The 20,925-nt window shown below is 43.0% G+C and overlaps 1 protein-coding gene across 1 annotated transcript in view; it reads left to right on the forward strand.

Moving 5' to 3' along the window:
* GSAP (gamma-secretase activating protein) overlaps positions 1-20,925 on the forward strand; it is a 55,532-nt gene that overhangs the window by 27,718 nt on the left and 6,889 nt on the right. The window contains exons 19-27 of the mRNA XM_086609711.1: positions 257-310; positions 8,768-8,893; positions 9,319-9,374; positions 9,756-9,787; positions 11,486-11,547; positions 13,097-13,192; positions 17,607-17,677; positions 18,237-18,331; positions 20,597-20,716. Of these exons, the coding sequence (XP_086465837.1) occupies positions 257-310; positions 8,768-8,893; positions 9,319-9,374; positions 9,756-9,787; positions 11,486-11,547; positions 13,097-13,192; positions 17,607-17,677; positions 18,237-18,331; positions 20,597-20,716 (712 nt within the window). The remainder of the gene's footprint in view (positions 1-256; positions 311-8,767; positions 8,894-9,318; positions 9,375-9,755; positions 9,788-11,485; positions 11,548-13,096; positions 13,193-17,606; positions 17,678-18,236; positions 18,332-20,596; positions 20,717-20,925) is intronic.

The raw sequence follows: 20,925 nt of genomic DNA on the forward strand, positions 1-20,925 counted from the left end.
CTTTAGGCAAAACCCTACAGTTAAAGCAAATATCTCATTTTAATTTCTCTGCTCTGACACTGTTTTAATATGTTGTCTTTTTTTAAATGAAATGAACAATAGAAACATCTTCCTTATTTCTTTTCGGCAAAACTGAACGTACAGTTTTGACTAGCTAGCTAGTTTCACCAAGGAAACGGATAATGGAGATACACTTAGATACCCAAACAGGCCCATGTTTTATGCTAAATGATTTATAATTTGTCTGCGTTTATAGATGATCCCTGGAGTGACATGTGCAACAGACATTATTTCTCTACCTGTGTTAGAGGTAAGTTCCCATATAGAACCACGTTGATATTTGCAGGTTAGGAGCTTTTTTTTGGTGGGGAACAGCAGGCAGTTTGCTAAATACTAATGAAGCAGTGTGCTGACAACCTTATCCAAAAATATGGGTGAGGAGAAAATTGCCCTGTTTGAAATATCTTATACGTTTACCAAAATATCAGCTACTCAGACTGATGCTTGTTAGTACCAAGATGATTTTTTTCACTTTTCCAAAGAGGCTTCTTCCATTCAACAGGGAAGGTCCTCCAAGAATTAATTCCTCTTAGGATTAGTTGATATCTCTTTATTTTGTGATTTCATTAGCTGGAGGTAAACTTGCCGCTACAGACATGTAGGATTACTACATATCTCTACGTATCCCCACTTTCAGAATAATTTGTTATGCTGCCATTGGTACCAATGGTTCATGACCCTCTTACTTTTTGTCCATAGCATCCTGTGATTGCACTGATGTCAGGGCTTTGGCTACCTAAATCTAGACAAATTCCTGCACAGCCTGGAAAAGGCAATGAGCTGGATGGGAAGAGCACATGCTGTTTGGGTAGGAAATTGTAGTTTCCATTGAAAACAGCATGAGCGATTCTTCCCGTCTTCCATTCCACTCCCTCAGCTCCAGTTTAAAGAAATACTTGAAATTTTCCAAAGTGCTCCCCTACAAAATCTGAAAGAGGCTTTTAGTAAGCAGCTTGTTGCGGAGGGCTAATGTGAAGAGTCGGAGCTTGAACCCAACAGTACCAACAACACATGAGAGTAGACTCTGGATATATGACAATATTGTTTCACGTAGCACTTTAAAGAGGTGAGAGGCCGTTTTCTCTCCAGTGATTATAATTAGCTCATAAAACTTCAGTGTTCACAAAATCTTTTAAAATCAGTGAAATTGCCCACTTCTCTCTCACTCCGCAGCACTGCATCACAGCCGTGCTGCTACGGTTTCATGTGATTGCTGTCAGGGAATCGAGCTTCGGATGTTTTGCTTGGGAAGACTGCCCTGGTAGCTAGGACACCTGGGAAAATCAGATCTTGAGAAAATTTGTTGCTAGATAATCCCTGTAATTCACTGAGGTCAAAGTTAGCAGGCCTTTAATTTGTCTGAGATTGAACCTCAAGCCCCTGGGGGCAAATGCCTTTAGCGGCTATACTTCCTGATTGTGGAACTCATTTCCTATTTCTGTCTGAAACCTAAACAGATTGAAAAGGTCAGAGTTGAACCAAAGACAAATATTTCCTGCTACTTTTGACTGCAAATTGCTCTGACTCTTGAGTGAGGACAAAGATGGTAATACACAGGGTAAGGGTTAGTGCTTTGGCTGCTTTGTACCACTCTAGTGACACAAACCCACCATAGCTTGAGTTGAACTGGTCAGTTGTGAGGGTTTCAGTTGGTGTATGTTGTTGGCATCACAAGTCAGACCCTGGTGACAAATCTGGTCCTATGTTTCTTTTGCAAAGATTTTATGGTATTTCACAGAAACAATGGTGAATTGTTACTCTGAGAAGCTTTTTGGAGTTCTCAAGCCCATGAATTGATGGGAGCCTTTAGGAGGGCAATGTCCACATTCACAAAAAATTTTGGCTAACAGGTGTATTTTTATCACTAAATTCCTGTTCAACAAGAGATACTGAGGTAGTCTGTGAGAAAGGGGGAACAGAGTCCAATTGTCAAAAAGCTTTGCATAAGGATTGTAATTAGCAAGATTACTTGTAATCCGTTGGGGTGTTTTTTGGGTTTTTCCTTTTGAAACACAGAAACCAAACTTGAAGGAGTACAAATAGGCTTGATCAGAAGGGGAGAAGGAAGGGGCGGGAGGAAGAAAGGGCGAGAAAGTAGAAGGAAGTCCAGGAGAAGAGTGAAGATGTGTAGTGCAAGCAGCTGTCAGAGATCAGCACAGGAAAAGGAAGCCTCTCCCACATGCTGTGCTGAGCCACTGGGGTGACGAGTGATGTTTCAAGGAGTAGCTGCCTGTGCAGCTACGTAGTTAGTTACACGCTCTTGGAATACCTTTGCTGCTGGGGAAACATAGCACTACAGTTCCCAGGGAGAGGACATGAGCCTCTTAAAGGTCATTGGCACCCTGCATCCTTTCAGAGAGGTATAGCAGAGCGTTCTCTTTGTCTTCAGCTAAAACAACACTACTTATGAAAGGCTTCATGGGAGCTCTTCATGAATTGCAACCTGGTAAGGCCTCGCTTTGGCTTCTGGTAGTACAGTGTCTTTCAGGTGTTCATGCTGAGGTATTAATTCCTGACTCTCTAGAAATGTCCGCAAAATAAACACCGCCTAAGACAAAGAAGCCTTCTCTTTCTAGTCCTTTCCCTGATGATCTTCAAGAAAAAACAGATTTAATTAAAATAATCCTTTATTTTAAACTTTTGACTTTTTAACGAGATCTAATACAGTGCAGGTTTTCAGTGATGTTGGCTTTTAATTCTGAAGTCTACCACTTCCTGTCACAGACTCAATATGTGAAAGAAGCCTGCTGTCTTGCTTTCCCCCTGCCACACACCAAAATGAATGAGGTGGCCTGAATGAGGTTTTGCAGTGGTGGTGCTGTTGCAGTTGCATGAATTGGTCACCAGATGATACCCTTACGCTATAGTCTTGATATTTCTCCGATTGCGTATTGGTAACTTTTAGGCAACATACTGCAGTAGGAGGTTGTAGATCTATGTTAATTAGCTCCAGCAGGGTGAACATATGGTGCCATATGCACTCCTAGTTTCCAGCTGCTAAGTATAACCAACATGAAGCAAAAAGGAGATTTATTCTCTGCTGCAGCTGCAACAATAAAGTGGCAGTCAGCGCTGGCAGCAAGAGGGAAATGGCTGGCAGGATTGAGTCTCTGCAATTTATTTTCCTTGGCAAATTGTAGCTTATAGTAGGAGGTGGTTTTAAAGGCTACTTATGTTTTCTTCTAAAGTTATTGCCATTGTAGAAAAGTAGGGGAGGGAGAGCAAAATCCAACATGTTCATGCAAGACGCAGGAATACTGTGAACTCAAACTTCCCTTCCTTCAAATGTCACTACTGTAGTGTCTGTATGGGAAGATAAATGTATATAAAGGAGGGCAAGAACAGCTAGTACCATCTCTTGTTTTTTAAAACTGCCAAAAAGAATTGCCTTAATCTCATCTCTTCCTCAGCAATGATCACATCACTCTCCCTTTATAAACAGTGGCTTCAAATCTTTATATCCAGTCCAAGAACTAGCTCCGGAAGCCAGTGTGTGTTTGTTTGGGTTTTTCCTCTTGTCTGTCAAAGATGAGTTTAAATTAATTTCAGCATTAGAGGCAAAGGCTTTATAATGGCTGTGGAAATGTTTGGATTTTGTTTCTTTTCTGGGATGAGCATTGTTGCTTGAGATTGGCAAATGGATGTTTGCAATGAAAGTATTAATGCAGCTTGAAAATAGTGGCAGCCTGCAGCTGCTGGGGTCATGATGGTTTTCATCTTTTTGGAACTACTAGAAACCCAGAACGGGATTTATTAGACCAAATGTAAACATTTACGTGTAAGTCAGTTGCCCAAGGCTCCTTTTACAGTCAGCGGAAGTCTAGACAATATGGCTAGTGTAGTCTGTGGTGCAGTTATTCCCATCCCAAACATACAATCATAGAATAGTTTGCGTTGGAAGGGACCTTTAAAGGTTTTCTAGTCCAACCCTCCTGCAGTGAGCAGGGACATCTTCAACTAGGTCAGGTTGCTCGGAGTCCTGTCCAACCTGACTTTGAATGTTTCCCAGGATGGGCCATCTACCACCTCTCTGGGCAACCTGTTCCAGTGTTCCACCACCATCATTCTAACAAATTTCTTCCTTATATCTAATCTAAATGTCCCCTCTTACAGTTTAAAGCCATTGCCCCTTGTCCTATCACTACATGCCTTTATAAAAAGGTCCCTCTCCAGCTTTCCTGTAGGTCCCCTTCATGTACTGGAAGACTGCAATAAGATCACCCTAGAGCCCTTCTCCAGACTGAAGAGCCCCAACTCTCTCAGCCTGTCTTCATAGTAGAGGTGCTTCAGCCCTCGGATCAACTTTGTGGCCATCCTTTGGACTTGCTCCAGCAGCTCCATGTCCTTGTGTTGCGGACTCCAGAGCTGAAGGCAGTACTCCAGGTGGGATCTCAGGAGAGCAGAGTAGAGAGGCAGAATCCCCTCCCTCGACCTACTGGTCACGCTTCTTTGGATGCAGCCCAGGATACTGTTGGCTTTCTGGGCTGCCAGCGCACATTGCTGGCTCATGTTGAGCTTCTCATCCACCAGCAACCCCAAGTCCTTCTCCTCAGGGCTGCTCTCAATCCATTCTCTGCCCAGCCTGTACTTGTGCTTGGGATTGCCCCAACCCATGTGCAGGACCTTGCATGTGGACTTTTTGAACATTATGATGTACATATGGGCCCACTTCTTGAGCCTGTCCAGGTCCCTCTGGATGGCATCCCATCCCTCAGGCATGTCAGCTGCACCACTCAACTTGGTGTTGTCTGCAAACTTGCTGAGGGTGCACTCGACCCCACTGTCTGTGTCACTGGTGAAGATATTAAACAGTACTAGTCCCAATACGGACCCCTGAGGGACACCACTTGTCACCAGTCTTCATCAGAACATTGAACTCTAACTGGAGTGCTACCATGGATGGCTACAAACTCTTCAGGAGGGATAGGAGAGGTAGAAGGGGTGGTGAGGTTGCCCTGTATGTAAGGGAAGGTCTAAACTGTTTAGAGTTAAATGTTGGGGATGACCTAGTAGAATGTCTGTGGGTAAAAATCAAAGGGGGGCCTATGAAGGCGGATATTGTAGTGGGAATCTGCTACAGGCCACCCTGTCAGGACAGTGAAACTGATGAGCTATTCTTTAAACAACTGGGGGAAGTCTTGCGCTCACTAGCCCTTGTCCTTATGGGTGACTTTAACCTACCTGATGTTTGTTGGAAGTATAACATGGCAGTCAGGAAACAGTCTAGGCGGTTTCTGCAGAGTGTGGAGGACAACTTCCTATCGCAACTGGTCAGTGAACCGACTAGAGAAGGTGCTCCCCTAGACCTGCTGTTTGTGAACAGAGAAGGTCTTGTGGGAGATGTGAAGGTTGGAGGACGCCTGGGGCATAGTGACCATGAGATAATAGAATTCTCAATTCTAGGGGAAATTAGAAGGGGGAACACTAAAACGGCCAAGCTGGACTTTGGGAGAGCTGACTTTGGGCTGTTTAGAAGTCTGGTTAACAAAGTCCAATGGGAGATAGCTCTCAAGGGTAAGGGGGCGCAGGAGGGATGGTTACTATTCAAAAAGGAAATTCTGGAGGCACAGGAGCGAGCTGTCCCTGTGTGCCGGAAGTCGAGCCGCCGGGGTAGAAAACCAGCTTGGATGACAAAGGAGATTTGGGAACATCTCAAAAGAAAAAGGGATGTCTATAAGTCTTGGAAGAATGGGCAGGCATCCAGGAATCAATACAGGGAGGAAGTTAGGACATGTAGGGAGATAATCAGGGGGGCAAAAGCCCAATTGGAACTTAGACTAGCCAGCTCCGTAAGGGACAACAAAAAGTCTTTCTATAAATATATTAATAACAAAAGGAGGGCTAAAGATCACCTCCAGCCCCTACTGGACTCAGGGGGTGCGTTAGTCACTAGGGATGAGGACAAGGCTGAGGTCCTTAATGCCTTCTTTGCCTCAGTCTTTAATAATAAGGTTAGTAGTTCCCAGGTGAGCTGGCCTTCGGTGTCTGAGAGCAGGGAGGGAGAGCAAATCGAAGCTCCTGTGATCCCAGAGGAACGGGTCAAGGAACTGCTCCTCCGGCTGGATGCCCACAAGTCTATGGGGCCTGATGGTATCCACCCGAGAGTCCTGAGAGAGCTGGCGGATGTCATTGCCAAACCCCTGTCCATTATCTTTGGACAGTCTTGGCTCACTGGGGAAGTTCCGCTGGACTGGAGGCTGGCGGATGTTACCCCCATTTACAAAAAAGGGCGGAAGGAGGATCTGGGGAACTACAGGCCTGTCAGTTTGACCTCGGTGACGGGCAAAGTCATGGAACAGGTTATCTTGAGTGCTATTAATGAGCACATACAGGTTAACCGGGTGATCAGGCCCAGTCAACATGGGTTTATGAAAGGCAGGTCTTGCCAATCAAACCTGATCACCTTCTATGACAGGGTGACCCGCCTGGTTGACGAGGGAAGGGCTGTGGATGTAGTTTTCCTGGACCTCAGTAAAGCCTTTGATACAGTTTCTCATAGTGTTCTGGTGGAGAAACTGGTAACTGCTGGCCTGGATAGGTACGCCCTCCTTTGGGTTAAAAACTGGCTGGATGGCCGGGCCCAAAGAGTGGTGGTAAATGGGGCTAAATCCGACTGGAGGCCAGTCACCAGTGGGGTTCCCCAGGGCTCAGTGCTGGGTCCAGTTCTGTTTAACATCTTTATCAATGACCTGGATGAGGGAATTGAATGTACCCTCAGTAAATTTGCGGACGACACCAAGCTGGGAGGCTGTGTCGATCTGCTCGCGGGTAGGGAGGCCCTTCAGAGGGATTTGAACAGACTGGATCGTTGGGCTGAGGCCAATGGCATGAGCTTTAATAAGGCCAAGTGCAGAGTCCTTCACTTGGGGTATAAAAACCCCAAGCATCGCTACAGGCTCGGGGAGGAGTGGCTGGAGAGCTGCCTGGCGGAGAAGGACCTGGGGGTGTTGGTTGACTACCGGCTTGATATGAGCCAGCAGTGTGCCCAGGTGGCCAAAAAGGCCAATGGGATACTGGCGTGTATCAAGAATAGTGTGACCAGCAGGAGCAGGGAAGTGATCCTGCCCCTGTACTCGGCACTGGTGAGGCCGCACCTGGAATATTGTGTCCAGTTTTGGGCCCCTCGCTTTAAGAGAGATATTGAGCTCCTGGAGCGAGTCCAAAGAAGGGCAACTAAACTGGTCAAGGGGCTGGAAAATAAAACTTATGAGGAGCGGCTGAGGGAGTTGGGGCTGTTTAGCCTGAAGAAGAGGAGGCTGAGGGGAGACCTGATTACGGCCTATAAATACTTGAGAAAAGATGGTGGGGAGGTAGGGGAAGGGCTCTTTACATTAGTGATGGGTGATAGAACAAGAGGAAATGGGTATAAGCTTAGTCAGGGGAGATTCAGGTTGGATGTTAGGAAGTATTTCTTCTCTGAAAGGGTTGTCAGCCACTGGAATAGGCTGCCCAGGGAGGTGGTCGAGTCCCCATCCCTGGATGTGTTTAAGAATAGGGTGGATGATCTACTTGAGGATATGGTTTAATGGGGATTAGGGATGGTTGGACTCGATGATCTCTAAGGTCTTTTCCAACCTAGAAATCTATGAATCTATGAGCTATTGACCACTACCCTCTGGATGAGACCATCCAACCAATTCCTCATCCACCGAACAGTCCACCCATCAAATCCATGTCTCTCCAATTTAAAGAGAAAGGTGTTATGGGGGACCATGTCAAAGGCCTTACAGAAGTCCAGATAGACAACACCCATAACTCTTCCTTTTTCCACTGATACAGCCACTCCATCATAGAAGGCTACTAGGTTGGTCAGGCAGGACTTGCTTTTGGTGAAGCCATGCTGACTGTCTCGAATCACCTCCCTGTCCTCCATGTGCCTTAGTGTAACTTCTAGGCAGATCTGTTCCATGATCTTTTCAGCCACAGAGATGAGGCTGACAGGTTGGTAGTTCCTAGAGTCTTCCTTTCTAACCTTTTTAAAAATGGGTGCCATGTTTCCCTTTTTCCATTTACCAGGGACGACTTCTGACTGCCATAGACTTAGTTATATTCAGGTTCCTCAGGTGGCCACGAACCTGATCTTCTCTTATAGTGGGAGGGAGTTTGCTCCCCAACTCCCTGCCTTGTGGCCTACCCATTCAAGAAGTGTGGGAAGAGAAGTTGCTGGTGTGAAGACTGAGGCAAAAAAGTTAAGTACCTCAGCCTTCTCTTTGTCCGTTGTTACCAGTTTACCAGTCTTGCTCATCAGGGAGGTACGCTTTCTTTGACCTTCCTTTTCTGGATGACATACCTGTAGAAGCCCTTATTATTCTTTGCATCCCTCGCCAAGTTCAGCTCCATCCATGCCTTGGCCTTCCTGACCCCATCCCTGCATAGCCAGGCAGCAGCTGAAATAGGTCAGATGAATTATGACCTAGAAGTACTCATTTCTTTCCAGTGACTTAAAAGGATCCTAAGGTGGCAAAGTATCTGCATTACAGGCACCAAATCTTGACCTTGCTTTTAAGTAAGTGTTACCTCACCATCAAATTAAGGAAATTGAAGTGCTGGAAAAAATAGTGTAACTGCTTTTGTTTGACTTTTTTCGCTTAGGTTGTTATGAAGCCACATTAATCACAGTTATTTCTGATCACTTAGTGGGAGGGTGATTAGGTATCGCTTTAAGAGTGCAGCCTGTTATTCATGCTTTCTCTGCAATACTTTGCAGTTCCAAAACTCCAAAGGCTTCTGGGAGAAACTCAACTCAAACTTGGAGAGTGTGAAGTATGCAGAGCCACACTTGCACTACCACAATAATGTGCTCAGGAGGGAATGGCGTCACCTTTCAGAAGAGGTAAATATGCATGTACTGAAACAGTCTCCAGAGCTGCCTCTGAAGGGGATGTCTTAAAGCCAAACACAAGAGAGTTAGCTTTTTTTTTTTATTTTGAGGATAAAAAAATGGGAATCTGATTATGAGAAGTGCAAAGACTTGCAGTCATTTTACTTACAAGGCGATCGCCTGTGAGTCTTGCTCTGTTAAAATAACGCAAGAAACTAAACAAAAGCAGAGCTTGTGTGTACCTGTATTGTCATGCAGGCTCCACGTGGTGAGTGCCTATGAGCGTGGGTAGTTGGAAGGTGGGTTGAAGCCCCACTGTGCACTATTTCCATTCGGAGGGAAAACCAGTTTAATTTCTCATCTGCATTTTATCAGAGAGTGTTTTAATTGGCCTTCTACCTTGTTCATTTGGGGATTTTTATTTGTTTACAAACCAGAGAGAGGAGAGAAGAACCACAGCGTATTTGAGGAATATTTTTGAAAACGCCAAAAAGTAGGTACCATTTTCTATTATATTTACCCTTTCTTGTTTTTTTGAAGTATGTTGAAGGATTTAATGTGCCATTTCAATAGTAGATTAGGTATCTGATTAGACATTTTACTTTAAATAAGATCGTCTAGCTGAAAATCAGTTACTGCAGCATGATCTGAAACATCCAGGCCTCTAGAGGTAGGGTATTTGTGGTAGACAGGAAGAGTTATTCTTATGCAACCCAGACAGTAATTTCTTTACTAAATGTAGTCACATGTACAGTTCTTGGATTTCTTTAGCTGTGTTGGAAAGATCAAAGGGTCATTTAAGCTTTTCAGTGTCTTTATGAAATCCTTTAGAGTAATGCATATGAAACAAGCTGATTTTTGTTTCAAACCCCAGGGTGCTTTCTCATCTGGACACTTGGGACTCTGGTAAGTAAAACTTGTCTTGAAGTAGGCCTTAGCTGTAAGATTTATGAGAATATTTCCATCTAGCTGCTGTTGGCTAAAAATAAATTGCTGTGTGTGTTTTCAGCACTGAAGAGTTTGAGGCATTAAGATGAGCAGTTATTAAATTAGAGGAAAATTATCTCTCCGATAGTAGTGGTAGGATTATATACTGACTGGGAAACCTTTAAAAATAAATCCTTCATGCAGGATCTAACAACATAAGCAGTAAACCTTTGTCTGTCTAAGGATTTCTTCTTCAGGATATTTCTCCTGGAGCAGAGTATCAATGACATTTTGTTACTGTTGAGTTTTTTCCACTTATAGCTGCCTTTGCAACTCTAGAACTTCCATACGGTAGCTTATGGCTGGTGAAAAATCATGGTGTACAGAAAGCAGACATGTAATGAATTTCCCTAGGCCAGGAACACTTGAGATTTTGTGATGCTCAATTCCTCTGTCACAAATAAATAAAACTGAATTTAGTAGTAAATTATATTCCAGCTGTTCTCACATCAGTGCCTTCCATGTGCCCTGCTGTTGTGTGCTGTGAAATGATGCTGATCCGAGTGCTGCTCACTCCTTTTATTACAAAGAATTTTCAGTGCACTGATTTCCAGCCCCTAACACTGGTCATCTGCACCACTGCAGGTTATTGCTGTGGGTTCTGGCTTTGAGGGACCTTTTGTCAACTTTGCTAGTCGCAGGTTCATATGTTTTCCAAAGGTGCTTATTGATAAAGAAGTCAGATATTTAACTGTTACTAGAGAATTTCTAGATAACTGCCAGCCAGTAGCAAGCATCAGTGTAGCATGTCTTCCCTGTAGATTTTTCTTCAAGTCCTTCAAAATCAAGCAATACAGGCCTTTGTGCTGCTAAGTGGTGGGGTAAATATATTTCAAGGTGAGCGAAGATGGCTGGAGAGAACTTTTTACGGACCCAAGTGCTAAATTTTTGCAATGTTGACTTGATTTTATGCTACATGATGAAATAGGAGATTGCTTTTGTTACTTAGTAGACAGGAAGCACTGATTAGGAAATACAGGGTATTAAATTTCAATAGATACTGTAACCTCCTTCCATTTAGTTAGAAAAGTTGTGTTCTTGTACATAGTGGTCTGCAAATCTGAATAACAGAAGCAGCCAGACCGTGGGAGAGAACCAGGAAAGAGAGAGGTGATTCTGTGGAGTATTTAACTTTTGTGTCTGGCCGTTTCCTTGGAAAACCTGTGTAGCTGTTTTGGCTTGTTTGCCTGTAAATTACAAGTTCTAAGTAGCATATGGGTTTGCACTGGTGTTACCAGAAGGTTCTTTGAGTCTCTTTGGTCTACTGAATCACCACACTGATAATTATCCCTTAAATATCAAAGAAAAGAGTAATACAAATGAAGTGTAAAGTAGTGTGACAGGCTGGTGTCATTCCAGGCTGGTGTACATTCCTCTATGCTCAATATTAAGCACCATGTTGAGGGAAAAGATGGCAGATACAGGGTTATTTTCCATTCCTCAGTTCTCTCTTAGACAGTCCTTGATTCTTCAGTGTCTTGGTTCTGTAGGTGAGTAGATCAAACCACAACTTCTGTTTGTTTGTGTATGTTTCTAAGTACTTTTGAAGCTGGTTGAAGTCTCACGGTATTTCTGTTGCCTCATGTCTTTGAATGATTCTTGCTCTGTTTATTTCAGAGGAAAGGCTAGTACCTCTCTTTCAAGAGGAAGATTATCAGCAGCAATTACTAATGGGACTGGTATGTGCTTTTGTCACAGTGTGCACTAGAGGACGCACAACCTCAGCAAATGTAAAGAGTAAGCTTATGAATTCCAGTGCTGAGTAGAAGCTCACTCAAAGTAGCTATGGGACAAACACTGTATTTCCAAAGTTTTAGAGTTCATAGTCACAATGTCATCATATCATAAGGCATTGGGGAAAAACAGCAATGGAAAGTTGATTTGTCAAAATGCTTTTTGCACTTTTCTTTGGCTAGAAACTGTTATTCCACCCTCCTCGAGTTTGTATTAATCTGTCAGTTATTTTGGGGCTACTTTACATCTTTAAAATGTGTATAGGTGAATTCCCCATTAACTGCTTCCCTCAAGAGAAGATCACAGATCTTCCTGATCCTCAATTTAACACCTTTTTTACTGTCTCTTTTTCCTTCTACCTCACTTCTGGGACTGCTATGGCTATTCTGAGGTCTCTTCCTCTTTTGCACTGTTTTCACTGATGATCTCCCCAAAGGATCTACCATTCTTATGCGTTGGGGTAATAAGTCCTATCTCAGATCACTACCTGTCCTCCTTCTGTCTGAGTAAAGATCTTCACTTATCTCTTGTTCTGTTACTATTAAAACCAAATAAAACTCTTCAGCCTGCACTGGAAGGTCTCAACACTGCATCTGTGAAGAGCATATCAACACTGTCCTGTCTGTCCAAATCTAAGACAAATCTTCATTCTTTGCAGTCTTGTCCCCTTGTTTCCAAGTTCTGCCTCTCATTCTCTGAAGCTTCTCTACATTCCTTCCCTGCAGTTTATTCAGATAGATCCAAAAAGTAGGTCACTGCTGTCCTTTGTCTGTGCTTTCCTAGTACCTGTGTTGCTGTCCTGATGCGTTGGGATTAATCTACTTGTAAACTGCTTGAGACAAATGTTTTATTTCCCTCAGTTTTTCTCTGAGCTTTGAAACAAATAACACTTCATAGTAATTCTCAGCAAAGAACCAGCATGGACTTGAGTGGCAATCAGAAGCTACATGAGGTCAGAGAATGTTTCAGAAAGGACAGGATAGCAAGTGGCATGGACTGTATGAAAACAAATATCTGATTTTAAAGACTTTTCAATTAATGTTTAACCTGAGGCTGCCATTAATCACTCAGGTTCTCAGGTTCTTGGCTACTACCACAAACTGTACTTGTGCTAGTTTTCTCTGTTGTAGAATCCCTCAGTTTTATTTGTGTGTAATAAATACTTATATTCTTAGGATTCAATGTTCATATTAAAATCCTTCTATTCACTTGGCTTGACCCAGAGAGAGATAAGAGCTGTAAGCTTTTTCTATTTAATGTCATTGAAAGTTTAATTTAACATTCATTTTGCTGAATTTGCACCAAGTAACCATTTTGAATATGCAGATCTGCTGTTGAATTCGGCAAGCTTGTAGGGTAGCTTGGAATCTCACACTGGAATTTGAAAGCTTTGCTATGCTACTTTGTATTGATGAGGCCCTGCACGTGGTGGAGCTTTTTCATCTTTTTGAAAATGCCGTAAGGACACTGAATTGTTGACTTTTTTTTTTCTAGATGGTTGCTCAGCTAAAGGATCACCTTATGAGACATCTACAATATGTAGGAAAAAAGAAGATTGACGAAATAGTTTTGGATTATGTTGCAAATCTGGTTAGTTTGATTTCATAGTCACTGTTGTGAGCAAACGTGTATTTGTTGAGGGGGAGGGTCTTGGGTGTGTGTTGTGTGTATATAGCATATGTTTGTTGGGAGGAGATTGGTTTTAAGGTGCTTAATAATATTTTGCTGCTTAATAATGTTTATATTGATAAAGGACATATAATACTTAAATAATATTGAAAAGAGTTGTATTGGTCACTCAGAATACAGAAGAAACGGTTCCCTTTACAGCTTGTACAAATATGGTCTACTCCCAGAAGTCAAAATGTGAACTCATCTTGAAAGTTGAAAGAATGGTCTTTAGATCCATTTTGTTTCCTGTAGAATACATTGCTGTGTGTTTTGAATAATGAAAGTGCCATCAGAGGAAATACAAGTTAAGCAAAAAAGATTTCTCTCCAATACGGCATGAGAGTGTATCATCATTACTCCTACATATTGGCTTCCACGGACTTTTTGTGAGTGTAACAAGAGACAGAGTTTTGCCTGAAGATATCCACATAAACTACAGTGAAAACTTGCTTCCAAATTCTTAATTTTCTCTCTTTCAGCCTCTTAAGAGAAACTTTAAAGAAATAGACTGTAAAAACTGTAACTGTTGTGCATAGAAATTATTGTGCCTGGTTTTGTATGTCTCAGCATCGAATCCTTTAAGCGCAGAATGCAGAGTCCACAGGAGTTCACATGGCAACAAGTAAATCGTGTTCTTTGTGTTTGCGCTAGCCCTGTCGCCGGATTCAGCAGAAACTCCCCACAGTGCTGTTTTGTAGGGATGGAAATCTCAGGAAACTTTCTTGGTGCCTGCATCTTTTCTGAAGTTGGTCATGCTGTAGATGTTAGCGTTCTCTGAACCACCGCAGCTTCCACCGATGTTACTGACTTTTCTATTGTTGTTTTATTGCTAATCAGCAGTCTGTTTTCTGTATCTTTATAGGAAGAAAAGAAAAACTAGTAACTGACTAAAATAGAAACAGTACAGCATGAACCAAAGCTTTGTACCTGAAAACACTGCTGAAAGAAGCAGAAGTAGAATGTTTGTTCTCCTTTCATTCATTTTCTAGTTATCATTTGTTCATTCTTAATATAAACTAAGATAAAAAATATGAAAACACCTATGCAGCCTTGATCTGCAAGACTAAATTATTGTAGACTAAATCTTACAACCAAAACAAATCTCAGTCCTCCCCATCAGCAAACTCTTAGCATTTTTTTTTTTAACATCACTAAAAGCAAGAAGTCTGTCAACTCAATTTACAGACTTCTCATTCTTGGAAAAGCTACTATAAGCAAAGATAATATATCTCTAAAATTGCTTGTGCCCTCTGACTGGTGCATCTTAGGTGCTGTTTGGAAATCTTTAGAAATTATGTCATCATTATGCTTGGGTTTCCTGTCATCCTGGTCAGAAACTCTTAAATCTTAAACCTTTCTGTATCCTAAATGTTTGGAAGTTCTTCAGGGGAATGAATTGTTTTGATTCTTCCAACAGTTTTCTGTAGCATCAACAGCATGTAGCTGAGCTACTGAAACTGATGAAACAGGAAGAGACGTGAAATCATTTACTTCTCTGCTGTAATAAAATATTTTTTAATTACATTCAGGAGCAAAGGAGTGGCTGAGAATAGGGCTCTGTGGCATGTGGCCACTGTATAAATCAGCTGCAGCTGAAGTCGAAGTAGCCAAGACATGGACAGTTTCTCATAAAACAACAGACTAATGGCTGGTTGCTGTCAGAGAACTGCGTGTGTTTGTATACAGAGAAGTAACCTGGGGAAGCGTGAATGAAATGTCTCAGTGGGAATTCCCTTGTTTGCCAGGGAGGTCTGCAGAGCCTGAGTATGCCTGGTTACCAGTTCACATGCCACCTAGTCTGCAGTAATTGTTTGTATGTCCATGTTCTCTCTCCCCTGCAAGCTCTTTATCTTAGCTTTACTCCCTATCTCATTCTTTTCATTTCAGCAGGGCAGGGAAGGAAGGAAAAAACTTTCAGAAACAGCATGACATTTGCTGCCCTGACAGCAAATGGAAGGGGAGGCAGAGCAAACAGGCAGCTGGTGGCACAAGAAAGAGACAGATCAGAATAAACTGTTGAAATTTCTCTGGAAGTTGCTACAGTGGCTGCACCTTTTTGACTGATGTCTGTGGCTAGCTATCATCTGATGTGGTGTCAGCTGCAGAGGAACAGAAGACAAAACACCATTTGGATTTGCGTTTCCTCAATAGGAGGAGGACTGCCTTGTATCCCCTGCACAGGGGGGAGTCTAGAAGACAGCAAGACCCTGTCTTACTCCATTTTCTCCTGATTCTTTTCTTTGGCTATTTCCATGTCTTTCCTGTAGAAACAGCCATAGGAGCTGAGCACTTGTGGTTCCAAATGACTTTAGTGGAACTTCAGTCTACTCAACACCTTTGCCTGGAAATGTTTCAAGACAGCAAGGTGCTTTGCAAATGTCAGCCTAGACCCCATTGCATGCACTCTCATTGTTGATCATGTTTTCTCTCAGTAGTTTAGAGCACTCCAAGGGAAATGGCTTCTGATACTTGCCCAAAAAAACATCATCTTGTATGGCTTTGCTGTGAAGGTATGGGTTTAGCTCTTAACTTGGTTCCCCCAGAGACCTGCTGCTAGCCTTGGAGAGGAAGCTGCCTGTACTTCCTCTGTAAAACAGATAATGTTTCCTTTCTCTTAGGCACGTTGTTCTGTGTGTTATATACTGAAAAAAGTTTGAGACATGGCTTCTCTTTCCGTATGTGTTTTCTACAGTGTCCGTTGTGGCTGATCTTGAAAGTGAGTAGTGCTGTTGGTAAGGGTGTCATGTCATCAGTGTCCGTGTATTTAAGTATGTTGTGATAGCTGGGTTGACATTGACTTCAGAAGCTGTTGTCTGTGAAAACTGTACAGTCTGCTGTGTTGTTAAGGAAAGAATGTTGATTCTGGAGTATCATAGCCATGAAACAATTTTGTTTCACAAACAATGAGAGGTGATTCTGGAGTTTGTAAGAAGCTTCCCTTCACCTCAACAGTGATCTTCAGATCCCGCTGTAGCTCCCAATGCAGAGGCCTTAGCTGCACCCTGTGTCCTGGCCAGAAATGAAAGTCATTCTGGCAGCAGGTGCAGTTCTTGTGACCCTTTTCTGAAAACTGGAAATCGCTCATTTCTTGGAAAACGAATGGAGAAAACTTGCTATACTCCAGAGAGATTAAACTGAAGCTTTCCACTGCATCCAGAAAGTATGAAGTTGAAAAGTGTTAGGTGGTTATTCTATGTCAGATAGCTGCACAAGGCTGGATGGGAGTCATGGAGGGAAAAGGTGCTACCTTCTAGAGGTTCCTTGGCCAAGGTACAGAGGAGAGCACTCAGGAGCATTACTGAAGACCAATATTTCTGTTCAAGCCTTCTCATTTAAACTTCTCCTGTGTGTCTTGTTTCTCTGTTGCTCAGAGCCTGTGACAAGTTAGAAGTTGGAGAGGGCAGAGCCGATGAGAAGAAAAGAGAGCAGGGAAAAGGATTCCTGGATTGTGGCCATCTTGGGGGGGAAAAGGGTTTTGTAACTTCTCGTGATACCTCTCTGCAACACAGGGGCCAGACTTGCTTCCTGAGAGTTTCCCAGGATTGATGGATTAGTGCACTTTGAGGCCCAGAAGTGAAAGGCATAGAGGAAGCATCTCAATTCCGTTACTGCGATATGGAAGTGGTTACACGTGACAACTGTGAGGGACTGGCTAGAGGAAGTTATTTCAACTCTTTCATGCATGGTTTCTTTTTTGGCTGCAGAAGCTTAGAAGGCCCAAGTGAGAACAGGGCTTGTGGCTTTTGTATGCTGAGAGTCTGTACTGGAGCTCAGCCAGTTCTGGCTTTGCACCGAGAGCGCAAAGAAGCGACAATATGGACCAAGGGATTGTTTTACTTCAGTGTGGACAAAAAGGAAACTCAATAGAGGAGGAGATGTGTTTGCTTGTCTCATCTTTCCTCATTGCCAGGACTAGATTTGTGTTTCTGCCTGCAGAATTTTTTCAGCAAACTGAGTATTCCACAGTCTTCAGTATCATCATGCAGTTTTTGCTTTCATAGCAAACAGATACTTGAGAATTTGATGCAAAAGCATGAGATCAGTTGATTCCCAAGAAGCACAATGTGTTAAGATGCTGCACGTCTTGCACAATGCTTTGATGAGCTGGAAGCACTTATTTTAAACTTCTGGAATAGGGCACTTCAGTTACAATTCAAATTTTAATTAATTTTACATTTTAAGCCCCTAGGAAAAAAAAAAGATAAATATCAAAGTTGTAGTAGGAGTCTCATGAGAAGTTTTTAACATAAACTGATGTATGAAATGACTGAAGAGCAAGGCCCTGCTGTACACAGGCTCCTAGAAACATTAAATCTTTTCTGTTTTGTTTTAGCTGAATCTGATACATCGAATAATGAAAGAAGTTTGGAGGAGATACCAGCTTCATTCCTGCATCTTCTGCTTGTGAGCAAGTCATTTGTTAAAGTTTTCAGCCTGCCTTTTAAAGTATGGGCATAATAATTTTGGTCTTCAAGAGTACTGCTCTCTTGAACAGTCAGTGGTCACTGCGAATGTCAATGTGACTGTCAGCTACTCTTTTTTAGTGATCCTGCTGGCCCTCTCTCAGCCAGCATATTAATCATACAGGCAGTTCTACAGCTGGAGTTCAGAGTTTCTGTGTTCGCAGTGGTCTTAAGCTGGGTAGTGGGTGTTAAACACCAAGTCACTTATACCAGCACTCCAAATATTTCACCTATTGCTGTTGATACCAGGTGCTGCTGAGAGACTTGTAAATGCGCAGTAGTAGGGGAAGGAGAAAGGGGACACCACAGAGACTTTGTGTGTCAGCATTGAACAGCTAGTGCTGTTAGGTGGCAGGCACCTAAGGAAACAAGATAGCATCCCATGGCAATTCACCCAAAACACGTGCGTTCAGTGCACATGCAGTACAACAGATTGACATATCTCCAGGAGAGTGTGGGCATCTCAGATTCCTAATATGTTGCTACTTTGTTAAATACAGTGATGAGCGAGGAAGTGCAGGAGAATTTGCAGTGTTCCACATCATGAGTCGGATTCTGGAAGCTGCAAATGGCATGTGCATGCCTTTACCTCCTGGTAAGTAAGTCCCATGTTTTGCTGTTCTAATCGTAAGTGAGGAGAGCAATGCTAAGAATTCCTCCCAGAGGAGCACTAGTTGCAGCACATGTGTCAAGTTAGCTTTGGCAGTATTGAAATCTATTCAAGACAGATACAGAGGTGAAGACCTTCCATAAACACGTGCAAGTGAAATGAAACAAAACTGAATAGTTACTACAAATAGAGATAAAAAAATCAGAGGTTTAGTTCTGTTTTCAGCTTCCAATGGAATCCTTGAGCATAGTCTTAGCTTAGAACTAAGATTTAGACTTCTTTCATGTATATATTTTTCTTAGACAACTTAGTGTCAAGGACTGCACACCCTCCTTTGGGTTAAAAACTGGCTGGATGGCCGGGCCCAAAGAGTGGTGGTAAATGGGGCTAAATCTGGCTGGAGGCCGGTCACCAGTGGGGTTCCCCAGGGCTCAGTGCTGGGTCCAGTTCTGTTTAACATCTTTATCAATGACCTGGATGAGGGAATTGAATGTACCCTCAGTAAATTTGCGGACGACACCAAGCTGGGAGGCTGTGTTGATCTGCTCGAGGGTAGGGAGGCCCTTCAGAGGGATTTGAACAGACTGGATCGTTGGGCTGAGGCCAATGGCATGAGCTTTAATAAGGCCAAGTGCAGAGTCCTTCACTTGGGGTATAAAAACCCCAAGCATCGCTATAGACTCGGGGAGGAGTGGCTGGAGAGCTGCCTGGCAGAGAAGGACCTGGGGGTGTTGGTTGACTACCGGCTTGATATGAGCCAGCAGTGTGCCCAGGTGGCCAAAAAGGCCAATGGGATACTGGCGTGTATCAAGAATAGTGTGACCAGCAGGAGCAGGGAAGTGATCCTGCCCCTGTACTCGGCACTGGTGAGGCCGCACCTGGAATATTGTGTCCAGTTTTGGGCCCCTCGCTTTAAGAGAGATATTGAGCTCCTGGAGCGAGTCCAAAGAAGGGCAACTAAACTGGTCAAGGGGCTGGAAAATAAAACTTATGAGGAGCGGCTGAGGGAGTTGGGGCTGTTTAGCCTGGAGAAGAGGAGGCTGAGGGGAGACCTGATTACGGCCTATAAGTACTTGAGAAAAGATGGTGGGGAGGTAGGGGAAGGGCTCTTTACGTTAGTGATGGGTGATAGAACAAGAGGAAATGGGCATAAGCTTAGTCAGGGGAGATTCAGGTTGGATGTTAGGAAGTATTTCTTCTCTGAAAGGGTTGTCAGCCACTGGAATAAGCTGCCCAGGGAGGTGGTTGAGTCCCCATCCCTGGATGTGTTTAAGAATAGGGTGGATGATCTACTTGAGGATATGGTTTAATGGGGATTAGGGATGGTTGGACTCGATGATCTCTAAGGTCTTTTCCAACCTAGAAATCTATGAATCTATGACTATAAAGGAAAATTCTGGACCAAAAAAAGTGTTTTTTTCTCATGCTGTTGCCCTGCTAATATTTTTCAGTTTAATCCTGAAAGGATTGCCACCAACCTTGATGGAAGAGCTGATCTTGATAGTAGACTTTCATTTTTAAGATCTCCTCATAATTGCTTAGAGTCTTTTCAAAGCATTTGCTTATTTTTGTTAGGGGAAGACTTCTTAACTACTTAATGCTTTCTGATTCTGCTTGAATCTTTCTAGTTTGTGTTTCCTGATCTGTCTCCAGTCTTTGAAACTGTTTTTGGTGTGAGGTTGTTCCTCAAACTTGCACTGTGTGGGTGGAAATGCTGCCATGTAGTGGTGTCACGTGGTGACAAAACCATCATCTGGCTGATGTTAAGTGAGAAGTCTTAACGCTGCCTGTGGGAATGTGTGGGTGGCAGCCACATACTGAGGGTGGTGAGGTCTCAGGTTTTGATTAATTAGGACGAAAGAGGGAGATAAAAGACAAATTAATAGAACAATTGAGATATAAGGCAACAGCTTGGACATGTTCCAACCCCCCTGCCAGGGGAGTTGATCTTTAAAAAGTCCCTTCCAACCCAAACCATTCTATGATTCTATGTTTAATGATTTTATTGCTATAATGACTGTTTTCAGTCCCCTTGGCTTTTCTCTTGTCTAACAGATTTGTACTTGAGAGGACTTAAAGGATGCCTAAATAAGACTACATGACCTTTGATAAACTGATTTCTTCACAAACTAGAAACAGTCAGAAGTTAAGAAGAGTGTTGGCTTTCTCTAGAGTAATGCCAGTCTCTAATACAGACTTAGAAAAAAAATATATATTGTTGTACCATACAAGTTTGTCTCTGTTTCATAGGTTTTCACACTCTGCACTTGGGGCTTGGTGTTCGATGTCTCCCTCTGCACACCCTCCTGCACTATATTGATAATGGAGTCCTGCATTTGACAGAAACAAGTGTCAGGAAATTGCTGAAAGGTACAGTGAGTTTCATGTGTTTTCGTTTGTTGCTAGCCAGCTAATTGGTAGTGATGTCCTTTCAGCCATTAAAACAGACCCAGGATCTACCGCCCAGAAGACTCAGTTCTTCTCACAGAGTGTTGTTTCAGTGAGGGCTGTAGCTGATGGTGTTGCCCAGCTGAAAGGAGGAAATTAGGGCTCAGACTATATGAGTGAGCCTTACCATA

Source organism: Tauraco erythrolophus, chromosome 4, assembly GCF_009769465.1.
Source record: "Tauraco erythrolophus isolate bTauEry1 chromosome 4, bTauEry1.pri, whole genome shotgun sequence".
NCBI classification, from domain to species: domain Eukaryota; kingdom Metazoa; phylum Chordata; class Aves; order Musophagiformes; family Musophagidae; genus Tauraco; species Tauraco erythrolophus.